At 35.1% G+C, this 27,419-nt stretch overlaps 2 protein-coding genes across 7 annotated transcripts in view; both read right to left on the minus strand.

Annotated features, from left to right (window-relative positions):
• Positions 1–2,829, minus strand: part of LOC123306600 (E3 ubiquitin-protein ligase AMFR-like) — a 70,128-nt gene extending 67,299 nt beyond the window's left edge. Inside the window, exon 1 of one of the 2 annotated variants that reach the window (XM_044888671.1) lies at positions 2,358–2,829. In XM_044888671.1, the coding sequence (XP_044744606.1) occupies positions 2,358–2,621 (264 nt within the window). In that variant the 5' untranslated portion in view covers positions 2,622–2,829. The remainder of the gene's footprint in view (positions 1–2,357) is intronic. The other variant, XM_044888670.1, reaches the window with a different exon arrangement.
• Positions 2,830–12,752: 9,923 nt separating this feature from the next.
• Positions 12,753–27,419, minus strand: part of LOC123306633 (oxysterol-binding protein-related protein 3-like) — a 56,026-nt gene continuing 41,359 nt past the window's right edge. For all 5 annotated transcript variants that reach the window (XM_044888725.1, XM_044888724.1, XM_044888727.1 and 2 more), the window contains 3 exons: positions 23,523–23,799; positions 18,481–19,160; positions 12,753–13,423 (listed from right to left, as the gene is read on the minus strand). In XM_044888725.1, the coding sequence (XP_044744660.1) occupies positions 12,965–13,423; positions 18,481–19,160; positions 23,523–23,799 (1,416 nt within the window). In that variant the 3' untranslated portion in view covers positions 12,753–12,964. The remainder of the gene's footprint in view (positions 13,424–18,480; positions 19,161–23,522; positions 23,800–27,419) is intronic.

A 27,419-nucleotide genomic window follows, 5' to 3' on the forward strand; every position in this document is an offset into this window, starting at 1 on the left:
GAACCAGAGTGTCGCCATTCCATCGATTGTTGCTTTGTTTCTGGATCGTAGAAATGTACCCAAGTCTCATCATATGTGAAAATTCCGAGGAAAATTCGGTTTTGAAGTCGTTTTCAAAACGAGCACAGATCGAACGCGATGCTTCTACCCTTGCACGCTTTTGCTCAACATTCAAACATTTGGAGATCCATTTTGAGGCAAATTTTTCTCATGTCCAAATTGACGTGAACTATAATATGATGAACGCGATCGTATGAAATATTCAGTGCTTCAGATATCCGTTTTAGCCGAATTCGACGGTCGGATAAAATCATATCATAAACTGCATCGATATTTTCGGGGACTGACACAGAAACTGGCCTTCCCTATCGGTCATCATCTTCAATGGAAAATTTACCTCCTTTGAAGCTTGCAGTCCAATTTTTCACGGTCGCATACGAAGGACATTGATCACTAAGGGCATATCTTCGTAAATCTGCTTACCTCTTAACCCTTTTAAATACAGGTACTTGATGATGGCTCGATACTCCAATTTTTCGATTTCCACAATTTCGGTGGACATCTTCTTTCTTTTCATTCATTGCGTAACTATAGTTTACTTCTTTGACCTCGAACTTCACACTGACACTTCTTATGAGTTATATGTTAATGTATGAAAAATTTGTTGCTTCCCAATTATTGGAGATATCGTGATTTCTGCTAGCTTAACGATCTAGCAGAATAATATCTAATGCGAGATCTAATGTCGTCTGATGTTCACCAAGAATCTGATCATAATTCTAGGCCTATTGTTGGATCTCATTTGAACCCACTGCAGATTATCCTTATTAGCATTAAAAAAGGGTTCTGCTTTCTGACAGCTTCACCGTTGAGCTAGCAGAATCAAACCGCTTCTTTAATGTTTATCAATAATCTGATCACATCATAATTCAGTCTTATAGGTGCGAATTTTTTGTATGCGTTTAAAACAACCGATAAGCTAGCGGAACCAATAAACCACTTATCGAATGTTTATCCGACATAATTTCAGTACTATTTATGGCTTTTATTTGAACCCACTGCACATTTTCTCATATGCATCATGAAAAAATGGGTTCGGCCAGTTTTATCGTTAAGCTAGGGTAATCAAACCACTAATCGAATGTTCATCTGACCCTCGATTTTACCATACCATAATTTGAGACCCATTTTAGGCTCTCATTTGAATCCACTGAGAATGCATTAAAAATGCTAGCTTTAGCAGTGATCTAGCATCGCCAAACCATTTATCAAATTCAATAAAATGTTTTCAGAAATTTGGACAACTATTGAATAGTTGTCCAAATTCCTGAAAACATTTTATTGAATATACAATCATCGACGTTAACAATCAACACATTTATCAAATGTTTATCCGAGTGTTTATCTGACCATATCATAATTTTATGATATAAACCGACTGCGGATTCTTCTTATGCGCATTGAAAATGGCTCGGAAAATGGGTTCTGCCTAGGGTTCTTCAAACTTTACAGTTAAGCACTGCGGATTTTTTTTATATGCAGTGCGAAAGAGACTTCTGCTTACTTCACCGCTCGCTTCACCGTTAAGCTAACAGAACCAAAACACCTCGCAAAACACTTATCGAATGTTTATATAATATTGAGTTCATAGTTCATCATACTTCAAGGCCCATTTCATGCTCTCATTTGAAACATTCGGGATTTTCCTTATATGCATTTTGAAAAAATGGGTACTAAGCTGTCGTCTTAAGATGATATTAATGATTACACCATATTGAGCCTGATTTTGCGCTAACTGTTTACCCTAATGAAAAATGTTTTGCTCTCATAATTTTTTAAGGTTTTATCCCTCATCGATTTCTCCAATTGGGAGCAAAAAATTCTTCCCTAGTGTTATAGATTAGCCTAAAAGGCCTAAAATAATCCTGAAAATATGGTGTAATCCAATTATTGATGAACATTCCTTATTTCGGTTAGCGATAGCAGAACTCACGATTTCTTCAAGAATTGGAAAGTGAAAATTTCTACTAGGGTAATAAACTAGAATATCTATTCCTGTTATATCTGGTACATGAAATCTACCTTGAATCTCGCATAAATACCGAGGAAAATAATTAAAATGTGATAATGCACAGAGTGACAGAGTAACCCATTAGGAAATAGCCTCTCATGTTGAATTACCCTAAAATAAGCGATAAAAAATTGTTCTCCTCCGAAAAGCCTTCAGACCTAAACAAAATATGTTATGACATTTCAACATAACCTAGAAATTTGAGGAAAACGGTGAAAGTTACGAACTTCTGATTTATCACTTGATTGTGACCGAATTTAACTTCAAAACAATATTTGGAACTCACCCAAACACAAATAGGCTCTCGAACCAGCACAGTAAAAATATCACCCATATATTTTCTCATCGTTCTCCCGTCAGGATCAGAAGAATTTGTCGTATTGAACCCAATTTGGGCATTCGATCCAATGTCATCACTAACACTTTCCCAATTAGGATCTTTTATTATCTGGGTAGCATAAAACACACATGCCGAAAGGGCTAAAACACTTCCAGAGGTGTAGGCCCTCAAATTTGGAAAAGGTATTCTGTCCAAGATAGCTATTGGCATTATGAGCTCTGCCGTGTTTCACACTATTGATAGAACACCAAATCAACTATGGTATCAATATTGAAGATGCACTTCTTTTTAATTCATGTCTTCACCCAACATTCGTGCACGAATGGATGCGAGAATGTTCAACTCGATTCGGGTCGGTACAAAAAATATTCCAGGACTTTAACGTCACACAACTACTTGAACTGACAACAGTGACAACTGACCAGCCACAATTTATTATTTGACGTTTTAATTTCGAATCGGTGGATTCCTGTAATAATTTGACTGCTTTCCAGACGGGTGTTACAGGTTTCTTCCATAGTAAAATGTATCCTTTAATACTTCTAAGCATTTATTCGAAACTTTCCTTCAGAGACGAAATAAGCGATCATTTTACAACAATGGTCTTTCTAGAATAGTCAGAATTTTTTTCCATGAAAACAGATCAAGTTTTGAGACATCTTCCTTGAGAGAGACATCTGCAGTTGAAAGTCAGATTCACCTCATTATGTCATCTAGATTTGTTGAAATCTGTAATCTAGGCAGTAGGCGACCGAACTTGTTAAACATAAGACAGGAACGGATTGAGGGTATTCAAATACAGAGGGGTTTTGTGAAGTATACAAAAATTTTAGTGAGTTCACAATTTCTTTAAGGTTTTAAACGGGCTGAAAGGTTGTGCCTATACAATGATCTTAGTGCTTCAATGCTTGATCTGAAGAGTTAGATAAAGACTAGTCAACTTATATATGATATCAAAAATAATAGTCTCATATAAACATACGCAAACCACTCCTTAGATACAGATAATTAAAGTTTGAATTTCTCCTAATAGCATTTCAAAATTGTATATTTGGCTGAAAATTTTTTTTTACAAAACTTAGAAAAAGTTTGTTGGCACTTTCCCTTTTCAAATCACTATACACAAGTGTCCCTCATATCATGATATGAGGGGCAGCTCTTGCAAGAGCTGCCTGAGAGCCTTCTTTTAGGATATACAGGGTGATAACAAGCAATGAAATTGCAGTGAAATTTCGTGGTTATTCATTAGAATAGGTAAAAACAAGAAAAAAATTTAAAAACTGAGGTTAAAAGTGTTTCTTTTGACCTCAAGAATCTACTGTTAAAATATATATACAAGTCAAAGACTCAACACCCTTTATAGAAAATGAAAAATTTTCCTACTCCGACCCTGGTTTTTTCAATTGCAAAAATGTTGAACGGGGATTGTCGGAAAGGGTGGCACAATTCCAAAATTTTATATCAGTCTGTTGATTAGTCAAAGATTTATTGAACTTTCAAATTACTTTCAACGTTCGATTATATATCACCTGTATATAAATAAAAACCTCTCGATATGAATCCATCTTGATGGCTGATGTATGGTTTCCTTTTGTCGTATTCTTCCCTTGGAAAAAATTTTGGTATTTATAAAAACTTTCAGATCTGTAATTTTTGTTTGTATCTTCTACAACTTTCGAGAATGAGAACAAAATTGAACAATTCTCTTTAAATTTCTCGATCTATGGCAGTTACTCATCACTGTAAAAAAACATCACAAAAAACACTTTACCTACTACAATTAAGAATCAAAAATAAGTTTAAATTTTATCGGATATTCAACAATAACGGAACCAAATCTGCCAAACCAGATGTTTTAGAAATTTAGTTGAAAAGCATTCGCTTTGTACTTTCAATTCTGCATCTCAGGAAATTATTTTCTGATATACAGAGTGTTCCGAAATAAAATTATTCAACAAATGAGTAATTTTTTGAATGGAACACCCCTTATATTTTTGCTTATTTTCAATGCTCTTAAATGAATCTACTATGATGCAAAATATTCGGGATGTTTTTCCAACAGTACGGATCTTATTCAGAAAAAACTGCAAAATTTCGACGAAACAGTAGTTCGGTAAAAGCCCTTTACCTATTTCCAAGAAGCGATAGAAACATGAATTTGATCAGGATTTCTTTTAACTTAAGAATTAGAATAGTCATCGTTCCTAAACGATGAACCTCTCTTATACAGGGTGTCCGTTATCAATATCCAAATATGAAGAAATTCAAATTGTTTTCTCTCGATTTTTTCAAATGTTACACCCTGTATTTTCTCCCATGATGATGTACACAGTTTAAAACTTTACATTTTTTCCGAAGCAACCTTAGGATTATTTTCACTCCTGTGTCCAGCAGACACAAAAAATGACATTTCAACCAAAAATTTCAGGAATAATGAACATATATATGTAATAACTAACGGATATTTTAAATGAGTCACACAATGAAACCAAACCGAATGACCAATTTTTGAAAAACTTTAAATCCCTTCCAAAATCATAATCCTTGAAATTCAACATGAAAATGATAAAATTATTATTCATGAAATGGATTAACACAATTTTTCTTTGTCTTTTTCAACGCCCGTTTGTTTTTTTAATCCAATAATTAAATAAAATTTTTCGTTCTGATTTCATTTTTCGTGCCGGCTGAACGCAGGAGTGAAAATAGCCTTTGGTTACTCCTGAAAAAATGTAAGGTTTTAAACTGTGTACATCATCATGGAAAAAAATACTGGGTGTTACCTTTGAAAAAATCGAGAAAAAACAATTTGAAATTCTTCATATTTGGATATTGATAACGGACACCCTGTATAAGAGAGGTTGATCATTTAGGAACGATGACTAGGCAAATTCTCAAGTTAAAAGAAATCCTGATCAAATTCATGTTTCTATCGCTTCTGGAAATCGGTATAAAGGGTTTTTACCTAACCACTGTTTAGTCGAAATTATGCAGTTTTTTCTGAATAAGATCCGTACCGTTGGGAAAATAGCCCCATATTTTGCATCATGGTAGAGGTATTGACGAGCATTGAAAATATGCAAAAATATAAGGGGTGTTTAATTTAAAAAATCACTCATTTGTTGAATAATTTTATTTGGGAACACCCTGTATATCAGAAAATAATTTCCTGAGATGCAGAATTGGAAGTACAAATGGAATGCTCCTCAACTAAATTCCTAAAACGTCTGGTCTGGCAGCTACGGACGCCTAACGCACTATTGCAGGACCCTGTAAAGAAACTCTATAATCTTTGAACAGAACTGCGACAGCATAGATACAACTCCAAAAATTTGGTCCTTCTGGACACCCTGCAGGCGTGTCAAGTGTTCATCGTGAATGGGCAATAATGTATTATCTTCGAAAAAATGGCATGGGGAAGAGGATTTGTTTTTGAGTAATAAAAGATTCCTGACTTAACATAAAATTTATTTTCAACTTCTTTAAAAATGATGTCACAGTAATTACAAACTACAAATAATGATGTGGCAAATTCGAAGGAAAGCTAAAATTTTCACTCCTACGATGATAGGCTTTGAAGTAACAGTTCACAGGTTGTTATCTTCCAAAAATTGGTATCAAGTATCAGAAATTATGAATTCTAGTTAACGTTGATACTAAAAGTATGTAACGGATGATGAAATGACATGATTGAATTGTTAATTTTATTGTCTGAATCATTGACCTCTCGATACTTACACTTAACTCTGCATAGAGAAACTCTCTAATAATGCATACCTACATTTATTACTTTGATGTAGAATCAATTACCTCAAAAATGTAAAGGTGTGTTAATTATACATGCTCAGCGTCAAAACGTAAATATTCAGAATGTGATGAGAGATTATAGATATAGAGGAAAAACAGATTAATGAAACAACGTTTACAAATGAAAGATGATAAACCTCCAATATTCTTATGCATTTTTTATAATGAAATGACAGATTTTAGGTCATTTCGAAATCTCTATAACTTCAGAAGCTAAACTTCCACTTTTGGTTTATTTCCACCAAGCAGGGGGTAGATATGAGAATTAGGTACTATCTAAAGGTTTTCAAATCGAATGTATGCAAACTAATGTTTTGCTCACATTCCAAAAAGGCTTAGTGTCATGTTTAGATATATCTAAGATCGATCAATTTTTCTTACTTTTTTCATCATATTCTCGTCCATTCGGAAGTTCAGTGGCTTGTCACTTCTATTTACAAGAAATCCGTTTCAAACTATTCATAATATGTGTAAATTTTCGAGTTAAGAATTTTCATGTGTTGGAAATATCGTAGTTTTGAAACTATAAAAATTACTCATAATAATTATCATACTCCAATTTTCGTGATTTTGTTGTTCAGGGTTGGGATATAGTTCAGGTAAAGAACCAAGAAAATCTTCAGAACGAAAAGGACGGATCATGTTTATGGTACTCTCGAGGCAAATACAATTGACGCATAGCGCATTTGATGTCATATTTTGTGCTGCTAATACTATTATTGTACCTCCAACTTCTTTAAATTTGAATGGGACACACTATATATATTCTTGCAATTTAAAAAAATCTCGTTATTTCGAATCAAATTAGAGTTAGAGAGTAGGTAGGTAAATTTATTTACTTCGGACTAATGAGAATAAAAGCGTAAAATGAGTCAAATCTAGATGTTTCGATAATGAGATGGTCATTTCTCAATTTGTCAATTCTCCCTAAAAGGTCCCTCCTTAAGATTTTGAATAATTCCAAACATTGTAATCGAGTGGATTCAAATCGGGCCCCCTTGCAGGCCAGTTGTGAGGTCCTCCCCTTTCTAACTCATTATGTATTTGGGAAGTTCCATCCTTTATGCGTAGATCAACGAACGAGTGTTATGATAATTTTTCACGCATACTAGGTGTTTCAAAGTCAATGATAATAATTATTACGATGATAGTTTAATGTCTGAAAATGTAATATAATGAAAGTTTTAACGACATGCAGGCAGGAATCGTCTTTCAATAAGTTTAGGAACCAGAAATTAGGAGAACTGGGTTTAAATCTAGTATGAATGAATTCGAAATAACAAGGTCTATTAAAATCTGTAAAAAAATACAGTGTGCCACTTGAATTGTGAACTTTGAGGTGATTTCAAGTGAAAACGATGCTTTATGCGTCATTGTACTGCAAAGTTTCATAAATGCTTTTTTTTTCGTTTGAAACGTTTCGACTTGATTCCATATTTTATCCCAGTTGTATACAGGAGTGTTAAAAAAATGAATAGACGATCCATCCATTCATCATGCAGCCAATACATATTAGATAATGATTATTCATGATAAACAACAATAACCATCAGGCCATTTTTTTCATAAAATTCGAGGTATCTTATCATGATTAACAAAATAAATATAAGAATAAGTTTAAGGTAAGACACACTCAGAAAAAAATATATTTACGCACCAAAATATGTTTTTTGGAATGGAATTATAGTGTATTTCACTATTTCAGAAACTGCCATTCTGAAATATTTTGTTTTATTGACTCGTAGGTTGATAACGAAATATTTAATTTTTTCAAATCTTTTTTGTGATATGTGATATATGCAAATTGAAGTTGAAGTTTCAAAACATTCTTTTTTGTGTTCCAATTGTACCGTTCAATTTTTATATTTCCACAGTTATTGATGTTTCATTCATACAGTAATAACCTTTTGTTTAATGCTTTTGAACGAGTAAAAACTCTTATTTTTATCATATCTGCATAAAAACCATGCCAATGTACTAAACTATTTTCAGATCAGGATAATATTCCTTATATTCATATAAGTAGGTACATCTAATAATATACAGGTAATAACTGTATTGTCATTATGAATAGTGCCTGATGAAGGAATGAAATATTCCAAAACGTCGTAAGCGTTATTGTTTCATTCACATTACACAGGGTGTGTAAGTTATACCTATCCGGAAATATTGATTCTGCATACAAAAAGTTCCTACAGAATATGGTCCAATCATCTTCCATTGAAAAGTTATATGTATTTTGTAATGTTTCACTGAAAACATGGCCTAACAAGGCCATTATCAAAATTCATTCTAAACCAAAAGATTTTCGATTAGGATTATAGTTTTGAAGATACACATGCCTCGCTATGAATATTTTTGGGATATGCTCTTCTTAAGCCTATTATTTGAAAAAAAAATTCGATAGATTGGATAGAAACGATAACCATGTACTCCCTGGGTCATCCTGTATATCTTCTATAAAAATAAATAAAATTCCAGTGTCTAGTTGTAAATTTTCTCATATCTGACAGTTGAGTTTTTCCGGATATTGTTAGTGGCAGCATCCACCAAAGTAGCGTAGCACTGCCATGGCACATACATGACAAAGGCGATGCATAATTTTCAGTTATGAACTGAGAACGACATAGGTATTTCAGGCAATTGACACTTAACTCAGATGTGCGATGTCTGAAAATTATGGATCGCCTTTGTCATGTATGTGTCATGTCAGTGCTACGCTACTTTGGTGAGCGCTCCCCCTTAGGTTACCCCCCTTTTGTGATTTTTGTTTGCCTGTCTGCTTGTTTGTCCAGTGTAATATCCGGATGGGCCCAAAATATTTTCACGAAACTATGATTATTGTAAAGGAGGCTTCCAGGGAAGGTTTCAGACTTTTTTTTAGACCAAACTTTATGTTTTGTAGGAAAATTTCGTCATTATTCAAGTATTTCGAACTTGAATCATTTTCCTTCTAATCATAACCTCAATAATTCCCTTCTGGACTGATTCTGATTATTTTGGGATATTTCTGGAAACTTCATGCTTAAAAGAGATTTATTAATTACAATTGACCACTACACCTCACCAGTAAGTCAATAAAACTAAAAAAAAATGCAGTGTTTTCCAAATACTAAAATAAAATTTTGAACCAATAAAAAGTCGAATTCAATAAAGTAAATTCCTTTACATAAATATACAATAAAAGTAGAATATAATGAAATAATCACTAGGAAAAATTAAAAAACTATCCTCGACCACTATCGCATATAAAATGAAATGATCACATAGCTTACTTGCATCTTTCAATAGTATAATAATAATAATAAAAACATGAAACCTCAACTGCGTGAGTGACTAGATACGAAATTGCAACGAATTTCTTCACATTTTTCTTATTTTAAAGTTTAACAATCACAATCGAAATTTCTCCAACTCTATAAACTAAAAATCGACTGATTCAACTATTTTTATTTCATATATTAAATTCATTCAAATATATATATTTTTTTAAACATTCCATCAAAAATTTTAAAAAACGAGAATGCACATCGTCGAGAACCACTTGATAGTTACAATATCGGGTGTTCAACACAAATTATTGGCCATATGTATCCAACTATATTATTTTGTACATACTGTAATCTAGTCATGAAACTGCAGTTCATATAACGCTATCTAGTGTACGATAATATGATTCGAAGGAATTGCTGAATGAAATATTGAATAATTTCATTAATAACAAATCACACCGATATAAAATTAACCGATGACTAAAAATACTTGTTGTTTTCTATGAACCTATTCCAATTGAAAAGCAATTAATAGTATTTAACAGATTATTTTGTGATAAATAGCTGCAACAATTATTACCTGAATACCTGTTTGAATCCTATATATCCTATATTTGTTCAACTGCTTAAAAGTAACAAATTTACCAAGTTATGGTTGAAATAATTTAATACGAATATGTGCAATACCATAAGGCTGATTCCTCATTTGTAGGTGCGATATCAATTTAGTCCAGCACTTATCGATTCTGGAATATTTTTTGTGCTGAATTGTGCTAGGTTTTTGCTGTTAATATTTTATTTCATATGGTTCTCAAGGTATTTTACGGAGTGTATAAAATGGGCCGTCCATTACTTTTTGAAAAATTTGGGTTACAACGGCTGAAATATACATAGTGGACCGTTAAAGACAAAAGAGCTGATCTGTAGGTCGACAGAACCGAAGTATATGAAAACCTTCAGTGTTACAACCCCAACCCCTATATTGCTATATTTTGAATAGGGAATATGGGGTAAGTGAAGCCTTCCTATTTTGAATTCACCATATATTTTTTTTATTTAATCCATTCGTTTTCGATATATTCACATTTAAATTTTAAACAATGTTGGTTTTCCCTTCAAGGATTTTCTGGGGGTCAATCGGATTTATTCTGCTATTTTGATGATAAATTTGCTGTACGGTTCTCGCATTGGTAATTTTTGAGAAATTCTTTCAATTCTTTCTGCCAATGACTAAACAATTTTTACCTAAATTTTTAATGCAAAAAAACACACATAATATATTCGATGTCTGGTGCATGACAGTTGACGATTATTGTCGAAACCATAGAATAAATAAAGACTATTTGAGTGGTTCACACAATATTTTTGACGAAATCACCAATTCTGCACAAAATTTAGACTTGAATATCTCAAAAATGAATGGATTGAACGAAAAAAACTCAAATATACTGAACTCAGAATAGAAAGGCCTTTCAAATGAGGTAAAACTGATCTCATTTTCATTTTGTTCAAAATATAGGGGTAAGCCTATTTATATTGTGCCATCTACTGAGTGGAGCCGTTCGAAGTTTAAAGACACTCCTTCTATTTTCCCGGTAAATCGAAAATAAACTTAAAAGCTAGCCCAACACTATTTTTCACTCACGAAAATGAGTGAAAAAATTTGTGCAACATTTGTGCAGGCCTGTGTCGGATATTTTTCACGCAACTTTGTCGCTAAATTGAAGCTTTTGTTTTTTCTCAAAGAAAACATCTGCATTGTGCTACTCGTGTGCCAACTTGTGCCGTTGAAATTTTCACGAAAAGTCATACTTATTTCTCCAAAAAACAACGATTTCAGGAGAAGTTAGCACAGCACTATTGTTTTTCTTTGTCGAAAATCGTTTTGCTACATTGCTGTTTTTTTCAGATTTACAGCGAACAAAAATACATTTACTAATGTTGAAAATTAGAAAAATCAGTAGATTGTTTGGCAACCATTATATTGGCAACAGGCTTGCTCTTTTACTGTCTTTAGTCTCTTCTGAAAGTTGAATTTTCGCAACACTGTTATTGAACCACGCTTCAGATAATTATGACGCAGTGCAAATCCCGATGTTCGCTGTTTCGAAACTATGTCTGGTTGCCATGTATTCTGATTTTCAGACAATCCACTGATTTATCTAATTTCCACTATTTGAAGGAGAAGTTGAAAGTTTTTCTGAAAATCTGAATGAAACAAGTCTGCACAAATATAACAAATATAGCACAACTATATGAATTAATTTTCGACAGAGGAAAACGTGCTCGTCTTCATTTTCCGGAATATAAGCATGATTTTTGCGAAAATTTCGACGGCACAAGTTTCCATTGGGGGAAAATTAAAAAGCTGGGCTGAAAATCTTCATTGTTCAGAGAGTAATGCATGATTTTCGTGAAAATTTCGACGGCACAAGTTAGCACACGTATAGCACAATATTTTTCTGGGTAAATTCTTCTATTTCGCGATTTCCAGAAAAATCGGACGAATTTTCGGAAAAAAAATCGAGGAACAAACATAGCTAAAATTGTTTAATTGATTAAGACTAATTCAGAGAATAAAAAACAAGAATGCCGGATAAACGTGTTTCTTCATTTTCGATTTTTCGAGGAATTTGTGGCACTTTCGTCAAAATTCAAGCGGCACAACTCACTACATGAATAACGCAATCTATTTCAACACTCGAAACAAAAATTTTGTGCTGAGTTTGCCCATTTTTGCCCATTTGCGCAGACTTATTTAAGTTAAGCTAAATATTTAGGCGTACTTATTTCTCTGATTTCAATAGCAGTTACCATAGCAATCTATTAATAAGTATGACTCAACGTTAAGCCTTCTATAGGTCAGTGCAAACGGCATTAATACATTTTTGTGAAATATCATGAGACCGCGTGGAATAAAGAAAAACATTTCACGAACCTGGCACGATTCAGTAAAAAAAAATTAAAATCGAAAAGTGCTGGGCCGACTACACAGACATGTAGGGATCGGCGATCACGGTATAAATATTGGCGTTTAGGGTTACGCGTATACCGTGAACGCCGATCCGGTACCGACAAATGGGTAAACGGCCTCAATGTTTCAAAAAATAATTAATATTTCTCGCTTCAAAAGATTCTTCCTTCTCGACAATTTCCGGAATTTGCCGATATCAATTGACGGTCAATCATTAATTTACCCCTTCGTCCAGCCTTCGACTATCGAGTCGCCAGTTTTAACGCCTTCCCGAATAACATCAAACAGTTATCGATCTCGAAGGTTTTTTCGAATATATTTACAATTTTTTCATTAAAACCACAATTACTAGAATTCAGCCTAATTCACTATTTCATATATATCTAAACAGGATTAGATAAAAACGGGTAAAAACAATCTGTAACTCGATACTTTGGCCGAGAAGCGTTGGTGCATCAGAATCGCCTATATGTAGCAGGAAGTATTTGTATAATCACGAATTACCAGAGAGATTCGAATTGCATATTACCGAAACCCGGGGTTTTCCTGCACTCCCAGTATTTCCCGTTGTACTGCCACGTCTCGTCCCTCGACATGGAGAACCACCTCGGTTCATATTTTATGTTCAACTCCTCCCGTCTCTTCCTCCTCTCTCTTTGAGCGGTCTCCAGTTGAAGCTTGAGGTTCTCGGCCAGGGTGAGGTCGCCCTCTTCGAGCGCCCTCTGGTCGGGCCGGAAACGAGTGTCCGTCGGCGGCAGGGAGTTCGAGTCGGGGCCCAGCTCGTTGAGCTCTATGGCGAACCGCGTGAAACCGTAGAACCTCTCGTGGTTGGGCGGGAGCGTGCCCGCCCTCCAGATGCACCGCGCCGACGGGGCCACGCCGCAATACAGCGATTCCGACCACTTGCCGAACAGTCGCCTTACCGGCTTGCCAGCCTCATCGTATACCGCCCCGACAACCTGAAATAGAAGTTTTTCTTTAAAATTCACATTTTTTTCAACGGTATATGGAATATTCCAATGTTGCATTGATGTGGCCGATACTTGATGAAAATCAATAATTGAACTGAAAACAGAATTTTTACCAAGATGACTGTTTGAACCGCGACACGTGTTTCGCTATCAAATGAAATATTTGGTACCAAACGAGAGGATATACAGGGTGTCCCGGGAGTTCCCGTACATACTCTTATCGGAGATAGAGTAGGACTAGCAATTGAGTACGGTTTGACTATTATTGATTATTATTTGAAGCAGGGTCGTTGTGGCTCGGTCAGCCTTTCGGGAACTGCGACCATGTAGATCTTCTTGTTCTCTACCCTACGCAATAGAGAGATATGGAAGCATCTGTAATGTCATGCGGTGATAACGTCAAGCGTTATTTACGTTGCGACGCATGCGTATCTCCATTTTCAGAATAACGGGCGGTATTAACGTTACCGCATCCCGTAATTTACGGGTGGATAACGTAACACGTTGTTTTCTTGCTTTGCGCAGTTCTATTTTGCCATTTGTTTGGAGAGAAATGGATTATGTTTTGAAATAGGGGCCTCTAAATTGACATTGAGTAGAATTGATTCGGATTTTTTCAAAGAATAGTAGTAGAAAAGACGAAATGAGTTTCTCAATAATAATCCAATTACCAAAGATAAAAGTGAATATCTTCAATTAATGGATCACATGGAAGGAAAAGTCAAGTAAAAATAGAAATTTCCATATAGTGTTCAATTCTGATTACCTATTTCAATCTCATATTGATTATGGACTATGTTACTTTTTCTTAATAGGAAATAAAATTCGAGCTATTTTTTATTAAGACACATAAAACTGGATACATCTACAGTCCCTGGCCATATTATTGGACGCATTGAGTCGATGCAAAATCTCAATATTGAATTATTAAATTGAATGTATATGTTACATATACTTCATCTGTAAATGGTTTTCTCATAAAATATATCATATTCAATAAAAAATATTGATTTATTGATGATTAAACATGGAATTCTAATATTTTGCTGAGCCACCCTGTGTAGCTATGAGAGCTTCATACTATCAATGCAGAATTGTTCGGTTTGCTGCATTCGAGGATGATGATTTCTTATGTGGATTATCGAAATAACGTCCGAACCTGCAGAATGCAGGACGTCCACTGGAAGACATAGTACTGATTCATACTTAAGTACTAATATTACAACATCAGAAATAAATGCCAAATAGAACAATTTAATGAGAGTCATAGATAAAACTGACATTCTGTGGAAATGAAATTCGAATATTCTGCTTTTTCCTCGGGCAACACCAGTAAATATAAAAAAAAACCTCAGTGCGTCTAATAAACTGGCCAGGGACTGTAGATTGGACATTGGCTTACGGCTGGATGGCAGAAAGAAAGTACACACAAATTATTCTACGTTATCCTCCAAAAGATATTATGAAGCTCCAATATTAATTTCCAAAATCAATTCCAATTTCTCTTGGTAACTATAGCGGCCACTTATAGGTCCATGTCCATAAATTTTAAAATTATGAAAGCATCACTTTAAAGAGGTATTAACAATACAGTTTAATCCAATTCCACAAACAAAAATTCCTGTGAATATGCATCCATATGAACGCACATAATCCACAAAAAATACATAACATCTATCCAAAAAGTATTGAGGCGGAACCAAATTATTAACACGCCTCGCTGACGCGTAAATTGTACGCGCGTGGCGTCACGTCGGGTGTTCATAGTATGATTCTGATCTATAGAAAACAATACATTTGATTCGACTCAACACGCATCACGTTCATCGGGTCGCGTCGCGTTGATGTTCATTTTAAGACACTGCTCAGCGCACACGTAAACAGTCAGTGTCTCGTTCGGTAAAATGGAGGGTTCACTTCCCAGGACTTTAGAGATCCTTAGTTTAGCTCCATATACGCCAATGCCGATGTCCCTTTATGATTTTAATCCATCAGTAATCCACGTGGATGACTTTTTGCCCAAACGATTCATGTACGTATTTTTCCTCTCTTTATTTCACCATTCCCCCTTCTACTGCCACATGATTTTGTGACAGGATGCAAAGTTTGTTTCGATTTGCTACTACTCCAATTATTCAAGAATTTAGAATCCACTCAGATTATCAAAATTTACGAAATGAATCGAAGAAAACTGATGAACACTTGCACCCCTTTCTCTTATTCTACGACACTGACCTAATTCCATTCATAATATGGAAACAGCGATGCGGATGCGATTCTTATATCCCCACTCCGAGGGTCGGCCGGCCAATCTTACGCGTATTCAAGAAGCTTTGAAATCACCGTGCCCTTATAAATTCACTAGGAATTACCAAAGGCGGCTCGTCAGAGGAGGCAAGGGAGGCTAAGCCTCCTCATAAAGCTTAGAGCTAAAATACATTCATTTTGGGCATGTCCTTATTTTCAGAAAGTAAATTCTATATAAATTTTCCGAACACCTGAACTAGATATTCAGATAAAAATTAGTTCATTTTTTGGTCCTCCGCTCATAAAAATCCAGCATAACAATCATACAATCCACCGGCCGCGTACGCGTCCGCCGCATCGAATGTGAATATTTCCTAGGACTGCCTATTCGGACGGAGGCTGTTAGGTCTGCTGCTTCCGTTGATAGTGTATCTCACGCATACGTTCTCTGGACTCACATGCTAGCCGAACAAGAATTCAGCTGACTTACTGTACCATATTCGCCCGTAAAATGTACCAGAGGAGGCACAGCTCCCCTGTTCTCCATCGATTCTTTCGTGCCGTCTTCGACTATATTCGCTTGATCTCCGGCGGTAGGGCCGTTGTCCGGCGGTAGTTGTTATGATTTCAATTTTCAATTTGAATGTAACGACTTCGTGGAGAACTGGAACTTCGGGAAATTTGTGATACATATATTCTTATTAAGATAGGTTGTTCTGTTAGGGCGTTAGGGGTAAGTACTGATACGGATCAAAAAATAAAATGGAATTAAATATTGAGAATTAACTGTACACGTTGTTAAAACCTTTACAAGACCTCCACCAAATTTAATTACACTAAAGTCTACCGAAAATCGTCAGAATAGAGGTTTCAGTGTTGTTTGGTACGATAAATGTGATTGGTTAACTGGATCGATCAAATGGGAAAAATTATTTTGCTGGCCATATTTACTATTTTCTCATCAAACAGAATATACTTCATGGTTCAAAACGGGGTTTTCAGATTTGAAAAATATACCGCGTTCTGTCGAAAGGCATAACAAGTCAAAGGAGCATATAGCATCCCCTTGCATTGAAAATTAGCCTTAGAACTGGCAACTTTTCATTATATTGAAGAAGTATACTTTATTGACTGATAAGAGTTTGTTCCAACACTCCTCGAAAACTATTAGCCTCCTCAGCTCTCATGACCACGAGCCGCCACTGGGAATTACGAATTTTTATGGTCAAAAAATCACTAAACTACTGTTATACGGTACCCTTTTTCTAAAGTAGACTCAATGTTGAAAAATTAACTATTCATTCAATAATCAAAAAATCCAATTATAATTAGGAATATATTATATTTTCATTTACTAAACTAGTCTTAAACGGTACGAATACGCTCTTTTCTAAAATAGACATAATATTTAATGTTTAACTATTCATTTGATAATAGAATATCCTGGAATAGACAATGAGGAAATCTGGAAATATGAAAACTAAACGCCCAACCATAGCAAGGTAGGCCCAACTTGTGCTGGCTGACCATTTATGCATCTAGTAGAGACGTAATACGATGAATTGTACAGGTTGGCAAAGTTGGTGATACCTGAACTACAACTTTCTAACCCAACGAGATAAAGGAAAATGAAAGTATCATTCATGCCGTCTTTTTTTGAGAAACTAATAACGCCATCAACTGCATTCCTCTTTTTTCTTTTGTTTTTGGTTTATAAGCCAAAATTTAAATTTGGGCGATTTCAACTTTGATCAAACGCTATCAAACAATGTCTGTACAATGTTTTCATTTCAACATTCTAGCTTAAACAGAAACGGAGATAATGACCAAGGTTGAAATTTTAATTTTGACCTATAACTCGAACAAAAGAAGAGTAATGCAGTTGATGGCATTATTAGTTACTCGAAAAAAGACGACCGAAAAGTGCCATGCATTTTCCTCTATCTCGTTGGGTTAAAAAGTTGTAATTCACCCTGTACAGTTCACCTTGGTGATATCTGCGTGCGATGAAGGTGCTGTATAGTACCACAACTTGAAGCATTTCGCTAGGCTAGTGCGGCTGGCCGACCTAGCGTGTTTAGCATAAGGAAAGAGAACTTCGAAATAAACTAATTCAGGGCGACTGGGGCGTCAAGTTGTAGTACCTTATACTAGGGAATTAATCGAGATTTGAATATCTAAATTGATCATCTGGAATAAGTTTTGAAGCATAAAATAATTATAATTATTTTCTATTTCTTGATTATTTTTGGGTCGGCCCGGCCGACTCTGCATACCCTAACGAGTCGTCATTGTTGAAGATACGTCGGTCGCCTGCATTACATAATATACTGTCGGCGGAGTCAAATTGCCGTTTTGCCTCCTCTAAAATGCAACACACATTGCAGTATAGCGTAACGGCCGCTTAATGTGATGCTACATTTTCACGAGTTCGAATCGGAGGATTTTCATCTGAATGTCGAGTTCAAATTTATTTATGAAAATTATGATAGGTTAGAAATTTATGTACATCATGAATTCTGCTGATCGGCCGTATGGGGAAGCTTAGCCTCCCTTGCCTCCTCTGACGAGCCACCCTTGAAGAAACGGGACGTTTCCGCGCGTGACTCAATAGGAACTTTCGTCTTTAGAGGTACTGAATCTATATCCGAATTCATTCCCATTAATCGTAGGACACCCTGTATATTTTTTTTCGGTAAAGTTCAAAAGACGATAGAGATTGCCTTAATCCAGAGAAATTCACCAAACGTGATCAATGTTTCGAGGGGAAAACGAAAAAAACCAAAGAAGCAACTCACCTCATGTCTTTTACTCGACCAATAGCTGGCCTTGTTGAACGTCAACTTGCACGTGATCCTCCCGTTCGTAATGTTCAATTCGCCGTACTGATCGACCCAACGCTGACCGCTGAACAGATTGTGCACGCACGTGGTCACCTTGTTCCAGGTGTAGAGATCCCCGGTCTTCGGCAGCAGCACGTTTATGTTGCCCAGCGGCTGAAACTCCATGCTCTTGCCCCAGAACTTCGTCTTGACCCTCGCGTCCTGCCAGAACGTGAAGTTCGGGCTTTCCGCGTGGCACGAACTGACGGGCGGATGGTGCGACACCTGCTCCGCCAAGAATCGAAAGCCCCTATCCTCCCTGATGCACTCGTACGTCTCGCCCAGCAGCGGGTTGAACGGTTTGTTGCCGGCCCGGCTCAGCGTGCTCGCGTACGCCGAGACCGCGAACGCCGCGATCTCGACCATGCGCTCGTAGGGGTCGTCGAGCGAGGCGGCCTTGTCCAGCAATTCGGAATACTCCAGTTCCTCGCACAGCCTTTGTAACACGTTCAGGGGTTCGTTCAACGCGACCGGCATGCTGATCTGGGATAGGTCTTTGCCGATGTTGCGACTCAGCAGGTTCCACAGGGAGAGGCCCTCGGTCGGCGGCCTTGGCACCGGGAGCATCGTCCTCCTTCCAGTTAGACCTTGGTTTCCTACAACAAAAATACAAAAACCACTGAGTCCTAACTTAAAAAAAATTCGAACAATGTTAAACTTGGTATAAAACGTAAATTATTACAGTACCTACTATCTATAACGAGACAATCCACGAAATGTTTCCTCTTGAACATCATTTCCAAAACGAACGATTAAATTTCATATATTTATAGATGTGATCTATTCGACAAAAACATAATAACACCAACTAATTTTTTAACTGTAGAATATCAGAAAATGGAAGACCTAACAGAAAATCCCGGATTCATTTTTGAACTTTGACATCTCTGACACACTGAACATTTCAAAATTTGGCAGATCACGAAATTGCTACAAAAACGTGGGATCCGGTTTGAACAGTACCAACATAACGGTGTAACTTTCGGACCATTTTCTGTGGATTTTTTTTATTCGGTAGAGCAAAGGAACATATAGAGTAGAAATATGGGAAAGGAGACGACTAAATACAGTGACTCTAACGAGACAATGGCGACAATTGTGGTCCGATTTTCATCGTTTTAGCAAGAATATGGCGGATTTGGTCACGTGAGCCAATCCGCATTCCGAATTAGAGATCATAGCATTGAAATCTGTGCTTCTAAGCCGCCATATTCCAATTGTCGCCACTATGTTTGATAGAGTCACTGTACGACTAAAGGTATGTGGGCGCCATCTGTGTTTCAAAAGTGTTTCTAGGACCCTAAGACTGGTTAAAATACTAATTCCAGGGCCATTTGCAGAAACATATGAAATTTTGTAAGATTTCATCATAGACATTATATTTATAGGTCTATGGATTTCATATGGCCATTTTGATCAAAGAGTTTTTGAATGTTTTGATTCTGGTACCGCCTTTTGTTTATCTAGCTCGTTCTAGTTGCTGATTATTGATTTTTTTTTGTATAAATTCTGTAGGAACTGTGGATCAAATAAAATATTTTTCCGAAATTAAATTTTTCACTATATCAAGGAGGAAATTTGATTTTTATTTTCAGTGCTCCGAAATGGATACAATTTTCAGGGCGTAAAGGCCTGCAAACACTACTGACTACACCATGTGCAATGGTTACTTCACTTCAATTGAGAACTGTTCATCCACGTAAATTGTTATATGCAGAAGCATACCTTGCATGAAGGGCCTATTTAGGGAAAATTGAATGACTTTTATACGCCTTTTCAAAGATTCTCAATTGCTTCTCCTTCAATATTTTCAGAAATGCAGTTTTTATTGATTTCGATTTAGGAATCGATTGACTGTCAAATTGTTGTTAGGAAAGTTATAGTTTTATGAAACCTGCTGAGAGAGCAGGATATTCATTAATAAATTTGGATATTGTGTCATATAAAAAGACCATACCATAAAGAAATCATAAGAACAGCACAAAGAAATTAAGCTGACGGACTAACATAGGGGTCTTGTATATCTCTGAATTTTTTTATTGTGGTTCCGAAAGTTCTGTAAATAATATGTAAGTTCATTAATTCAAAACAACGTACTGGGAATTCAAATGTAGATTGCAGCGATATGGTGATGACAGTTCGAACCAAAAAGTTCATTCATTAAGGCCCGTTTGCACCAATACCCCTTATAACTAAGTGTGGTTTAAAGTTAATGGACGCTTAATTTTATTCCCAGTTGCACGACTGTGGCTTAACGGAATCTTAAGTAAGGGCCCTTAAGTTTTTATATCTAGTAATACTTCTGTTTTTTATTTTGGTGCAACTTCATCCTAGTCTAATAAAGCCATTTCATTGGTTGGCCTGTTGCTGATGATCGTTATCATTTCATTAGCCTAACTTTATCGTCCTGTCAGTCAGTGTCGAGGATATTATTATAATATTATCAATGAGTAACAACTTTGTTGTTGAATTAGCATTAATATTGATAATAATGATAATGATTGCCAAATAAAAGGTACCTATAAGTTTATATAAGTACAACGCTTTCTTTGTAAGGTCTTGTGTAAATTTGTTTTACTAATGTTGAAGAGGAACGTGAAGAAAATGCCCTTGTTAGTACGAATACGGTGAATGATTGCCAAGCAAGTGGTGGTAAGGACACTCAACTTCTCAACAAAAGAAAATAGTTTGTTGCTAACTATAGTATGATTTGTGACACCAAATTGAAAATTAAAAAACACTGATGGCATTACAATGAAGGCAAAAGAAAAGGCTTGGTATTCAGTAATGAATTCATTAAATTTTCAAAATCCATCAAAAATGGGAAGTTCTGCAGCCAGTTCAACAAATTATTTTAGGTTAAAATTCCGCCCTTAAATACCTAAGTGGTCATTACAGGAGCGCTTAAATTTAAGGCTAGCTTTAGCCATTTAAATGTCACTCAACAGTTGGTGCAATGTAATTTAAGTTAAGGGATCATTTTAAGGGACACTTAACACTAAGTGCATTTGGTGCAAACGGGTCTAAATCTTTTTTTCTCAGTTTATATATTTTTTTCACCATTTTTGGGGATTGGTTGTCGAAACCGGATTCAAGTGTGTAAATTATTATCAATTTCAGGTCAATAAATGTCATGAAATAGTAGTATTTATGAAAAAAATTCCGGAAGCAACATTTTTTGAATCCGAACTTCTTGGCTCTTTACACGATCATAATAGAAGCAAATTGATCATATCGAGAGCCACAACTATGATATCTGGCCTTCTCCATTATATATAATGGCTAAATTTGCAACATTGATGCTGAGGAAACTTGTGCAAGTTGAACTGGAAATCAGAAATAATTTTCTAAATGAATTTTGTGTGAATGTTTTCGACATTCATATGTTTAGCAACTTACCAGGTGGAAAAAGTCCTCTCTGGGAGAATCAGATTCGTTTTTTGTGTAAATCCTTTCATTTTGAGGTTATATATGCACATTAGTTAATTTACCTTTTGTTCTTAGTAACCAATTTGAAATGTACAAAAACTTTACCGTGCTATAAGGACGAGATACATATGTTCTTAAACATTGACTAAATGTTCATTTCATCGTGGAAAATAGTAAAAACTAACATCTTCACAAGAAAGTCGTAATTGCTCACAAAATGCAAGTTATGAAAACTTCACTAAGTTTTCCCTAGTCTCACGAAATATATTAAGATATTTTCAATAGATAAACATATATTTTTCATAAAAACTCTTATTGAAACACCGAAATATTCTCCCTTCCTCGATGCAAATAAACAAAAGTGCATCAACTTTTTATTTACAAGAATTGACACCGGGGGGCGTATCGCTTGTTTGTAATTCCCAATTGCATAGAAATAACACCTTTGACGTATAGTAGATAGATACTCTTGTTTCCTAGTCAAGGCTCTATTCGTTGCTCATAATTTCAAATTTTCTTAAATTTTTTATGAATTTCAAAAACAGTTTAGCATATCCGACAGCGTATTTCATTGATATCAATTGACTCCAAACAATGTTCAGACAGAGGGGCAGACAAGATTTAGGTTGATGTTATATTTGTTATTGGTTCATATTAATTTCTGATATAAATTGTAGTTATTCAACTAAGCTTGTTAATTCAAAACAACGTATTGCACAGAAATAACACCTTTGACATATAGCAGATCACCATATACTCTTGTGTCCTAGTCGAAGCTCTATTCGTTATCCATAATTCGAAATTTTTCATAAATTGAAAATAAAAATATAGCATATCCAACAGCGTATTTCATTAATATCACTTGATTCCAAACAATGTTCAGATGAAAACTAACCTCCTGGTCACAAAAAACAAAACCATACTATTGTTTTGTCGCTCAGAATGTTTGTTTTCTGGTCTCAGCAAAGTCGTGCTCTATAATTTGTAGGAATAACACGGAGTTGTTTGCCAATACTACAACGCGCTAAGAGAACAAACACCTCTAGAAAAATCCCAAAACAGACATTCAAAAAATTTAATACAACAAATTGAATTATATTTATGAAAAGTAGAACTGTAATCACAATTGTAAATATTATGATGTAATTCAAAAGGCTGAAGGACCTATGGTCGATGGCTAATTGCTTAGGAATAAACAGCAGTTACTACTACTACTAATGTTTTCATTTTAGAAACATGGAGTGATTCGAGGAAAAAGCTGAGAATAACGTTAAGAATTGAATAATTTTACAGCGTCATAGCTCTTATAATTTGAGATATACAATGCTAATGGCAAGTTTCTGAAAATACATCCTGTATAAATTATATTCCAACCATATACTATGTTCTATGCATAAACAAGAGAAGTAACTACTATAGCCGCTTGACAAATATATACCTCTTGTGTCCCTACACAAGATGCAAAAAAAAACGCAATTGTAACAAAGCTCTATGCGGGGGAGAATAACACACAATACTCAAGCACCTACCTGTTATTTCTAGCAAATTATTGGCAGGCATCAGTTCCTGACCGATATCGGACTCCGAGCTTATACTGCCCTCTCCGCTAGACAGGGATCCAGCTTCCGAACTACTTTCTGATCTTGTACGCACCTCAGACTCCTCTTCCTGGACCTCCAGGTCGCCATCAACGTCAGCGCCACCATCTGACTTGGGCTTCTCATTCGGCAAGTCCTCGGCATCAAAAAATTCGGTTGCACTCACACAGGAAGAGCTGTAGCTTAGCGAGTTTTTATGTGGGCGATTCTATGAAGAGAGTATTATGTGATGAGTGGCTGGTTTAATTATTATGAATTAGCAGGATTTCATACAGGGCGACTGTTTGAAGGAGAAGATTTCAGAGGTAAAAAAAATACTTTTTCCCGTTTATACTCTGTTGAAAAAATACAGACTGTTGGAAATCCATAAAAAATTTAATTTTCAGTTATATCCCTTAAACTATTTTATGGAATGCAATGATCTTCCGAATATAGTTTTGCATTGATATGATGTATCTTCTCCGAACACAAAATCCCAGTTTCTTCATTATGATTCTAATGGTAGAAATGCTAAGAACTCAACACCCAACTCTTAAAAATAAGTTGAACGCTTACTTATGGATATTTGAAAAATTGGGAAAATAAAAGTATTCTTGATATTTTCTGGTATAACACGCCGTTTTAGAGTAACCTTGAAACATAATATATAACGTGCGTTCGAAAAAATTCGTAGTCAAGTAGGCTATGGAATTTTAAACTTGGATATTCGTAAGATGTCTAAAACACTGGTGTGTGCATGCATCAACATTTCAGAAAATCGGGGATATGGGATCAGTTTCGTGGCGACGCCACCATGTCATTTGCTTAGGTCTATCCTCCAATGATACTCTCTCGTTTTATTTTGTTTTGCGTTGATATCGAACATCGATCAACGAATTCAAAATATGAACTGACCCATTTTGTCAGCTGTTGAGGAATATTTGTCACTTACAGTTTAATTTTCGTTGCAAAAATAAATCTGTCAATATTTCAACACTATCGAATGAGGTTTCGAAGGAGTATTTACTGTTCTTCTTCAAGATAATTTCCGTTTCACAAATTGAATTCATGAGGGGGGTAATTCAATATGATTTTAATGAAACACAGTTGATTGGTCAAATGTCCAATGTATTCAGTTGACGGAAAGGGAATTTTCACTATATCTACTCAGGAAGAATATTTTAAGTAACAGACTCGAATAGATTTATGTATTTCTGATTCTCAATACATGATCACAATCCACATGACGTATTTCCAATACAGTTTCTTTGAAATATTGATGAAGTTGCCATAAACCTAGCTATATCCGCCCCGAATGTTCATTCATCTGATTTGGTTCTGCCTCAAATTCCAACAACATCGAATTCTTAGCTGTAGTTCTTGATTGTATTGTTGAGTAAATGAATGTTCTACATCCCTTTCTCGAAACTAATACATTTTCACACACACAATAATCGCTTATAAATACAATATATTCGTGAGTCGTAGGAAAGTATTCAGATTATTTTCAAATCAAAGATTATACTCTATAATCTTTGTTTTCAAATATCAATCGACAATGCTCTGTCAAATTCTAACAGCGCTACCTACAGTGGGAAAAAGGAAACTGATCCCATATCCCCACGAAATTAAAAACAAAATCGAATCAGTGAATACACCAGAGTTTTAGACATCTTAGATATTCGGTGTCTGAACGTAGGTCACTTCTTGAATTACTTCATCTTCCCAAAATGTAAACAATGATGACAGTAACCTATACATCGTAATTTTGTATGGAAAGTGGAAAGACACTTTTAAAGAAAAGTTAATTTTTCATTCATTGAGTCAGATCACAAGAATCCAAACAATCTGAGGCGGTTAGAAAAATTCTTGGTGAAAATTTTAACGGATGTCCACCTTTTTCATACGTAACAGAGATAAATCTTGAACGGATCGTGGTATGCATTATGTTTTTTTTTTTTGTAAAAAGGTTCTACCTATTTCAGTAATATGGATGAAGCACATTTAGAATCTCAATATGTTTATTAATTTTCTATAAGTATTGAATTGATTTGGTTGCTATGAACATGAAAATAAATATTGGACAATTTATCAAAATTCAATATAGCTATAAAAAGGCATGATGCTTTCTCCTTATTCATAACGTTCTACTGTGAAAGTCCATAAAAGAAAATAGGTCCCACATTTTGCCATTGACTGATGCATACCAAACTCCAAATTTGTTTGGTATGTTATGCCACAAGGATAGGTAATTAATCTTTTCAATTTTCTGATAACATGTCAATCTTTATGAAAACAAACTGATGTCTTTCATTCAAAATCGTGTGGCATAAAATATACCAACAGATACTCCAGCCACTTGAGATAAAACCCGAACAGAGGTTCGTGGAGCTTCTGTCATCATATTTTCATTATTGCTGAATAAGTCTAAGGTTTTCTTCTATGGTCGACCACAACTTTTTTTGCACGAACATACTTGTTCCGTCAAAGCATAACAAAACAGTACTTTCGAAAGATTGATTCTTTCAGTAACATTGGGATATACATTGGGAATATCGCTGGAACATTAAAGAATATTTCCATTCTCCTTCTATTTTCTCCCAAATTTTGAAGTAGGATTCGATAATATATGCTTTTTAAACGTCATCTTTATGATTTCCTGATAGTTTTAATTCAACAACAATCCAAAATGCTAACTTTTAACTTGACAGTACACCTGGAAAATAGTACAGAAAAAGCTAATAACTACGTTTAGACGACGTTCAAAATTCCATAGCCTACTTGACGACGAATTTTTTTGAACCCACGTTATTACAAATGTGTAGTGTCATAGATTTGGATTGTTATTTTGAAGGGAATTTTAGTCGTAATTTAAAGTGTTCTATGTTTGTTAACCTGTCAAAGAAGAAGAATGTTTGAACATTTGAGATAATATGAAATGAATGGTTATGTTTTGCAATTTTTTTTTCTGAATACATTGATGTATCACATTATAAGCTTCAATAAATTTTAGCTTAAAAAATCAGAAAAATTCATATTTATGTTTGTTTTTTCAATAGAAGGCCATAAATTCTTTCACACATGAATTTAATAATTACTTTCAAAAACCATGTGATTTAAACCTATTTATTTAATGGGTAATTCTTCTCAATTTGGGTTATTACTGCATATGCAAATTCAAACTGAATAATTATGAGTTTCATTCATAATTTTTTCAAATGCATCGCGGAAACTATTCAAAATCATCCTTCAAATATGGGGGTTTAAAATTTAAATCGCTTGGTTTCAAGTCTATGATTTGGCCTACTAGAAAATAAAAAGAACAATGTTCGATCAGCTTGTTTATAAAATAACATTTACAGGCGCGTACTTACTGGCGAGCCTCAACTGCAACCGGCCATAAAAATCCCATAAAATTTTACGACCTTTCTTGTTCGTCGCAGACAAGATAATGTATTTGTTGTCCTTTATTATCAAGGCATATTTCAGTCGATGTTGCCAACGTTTGCAATCCACATGAAACGCTTGAAATACCCATTTTTATTCTTCATTTTTAATTGCTTACAAAAAATTTTTTGGGAAACGGTTGAAATGGATATTTCAAAATGTGACGTTAAGATATTTCATAAGAAATACATCATTTTCGTCAGAAGGAGTATTCCCTATTATATTTTGAACATAAACACGAAATATCATTCTTCAACAAAAACTCGAAAATGTTTAAAATATTATTTAATAAATAGGTTTAAATCACAGGGCGTTTCGAAAAAGGTAATAATTGAATGCATGTGTGAAAGAATTCATGGCCTATTTTAAAAAAAAACCTAAATATGGATTTTTCTGATTTTT

This window comes from Coccinella septempunctata, chromosome 2, assembly GCF_907165205.1.
Source record: "Coccinella septempunctata chromosome 2, icCocSept1.1, whole genome shotgun sequence".
In the NCBI taxonomy this organism is placed as follows: domain Eukaryota; kingdom Metazoa; phylum Arthropoda; class Insecta; order Coleoptera; family Coccinellidae; genus Coccinella; species Coccinella septempunctata.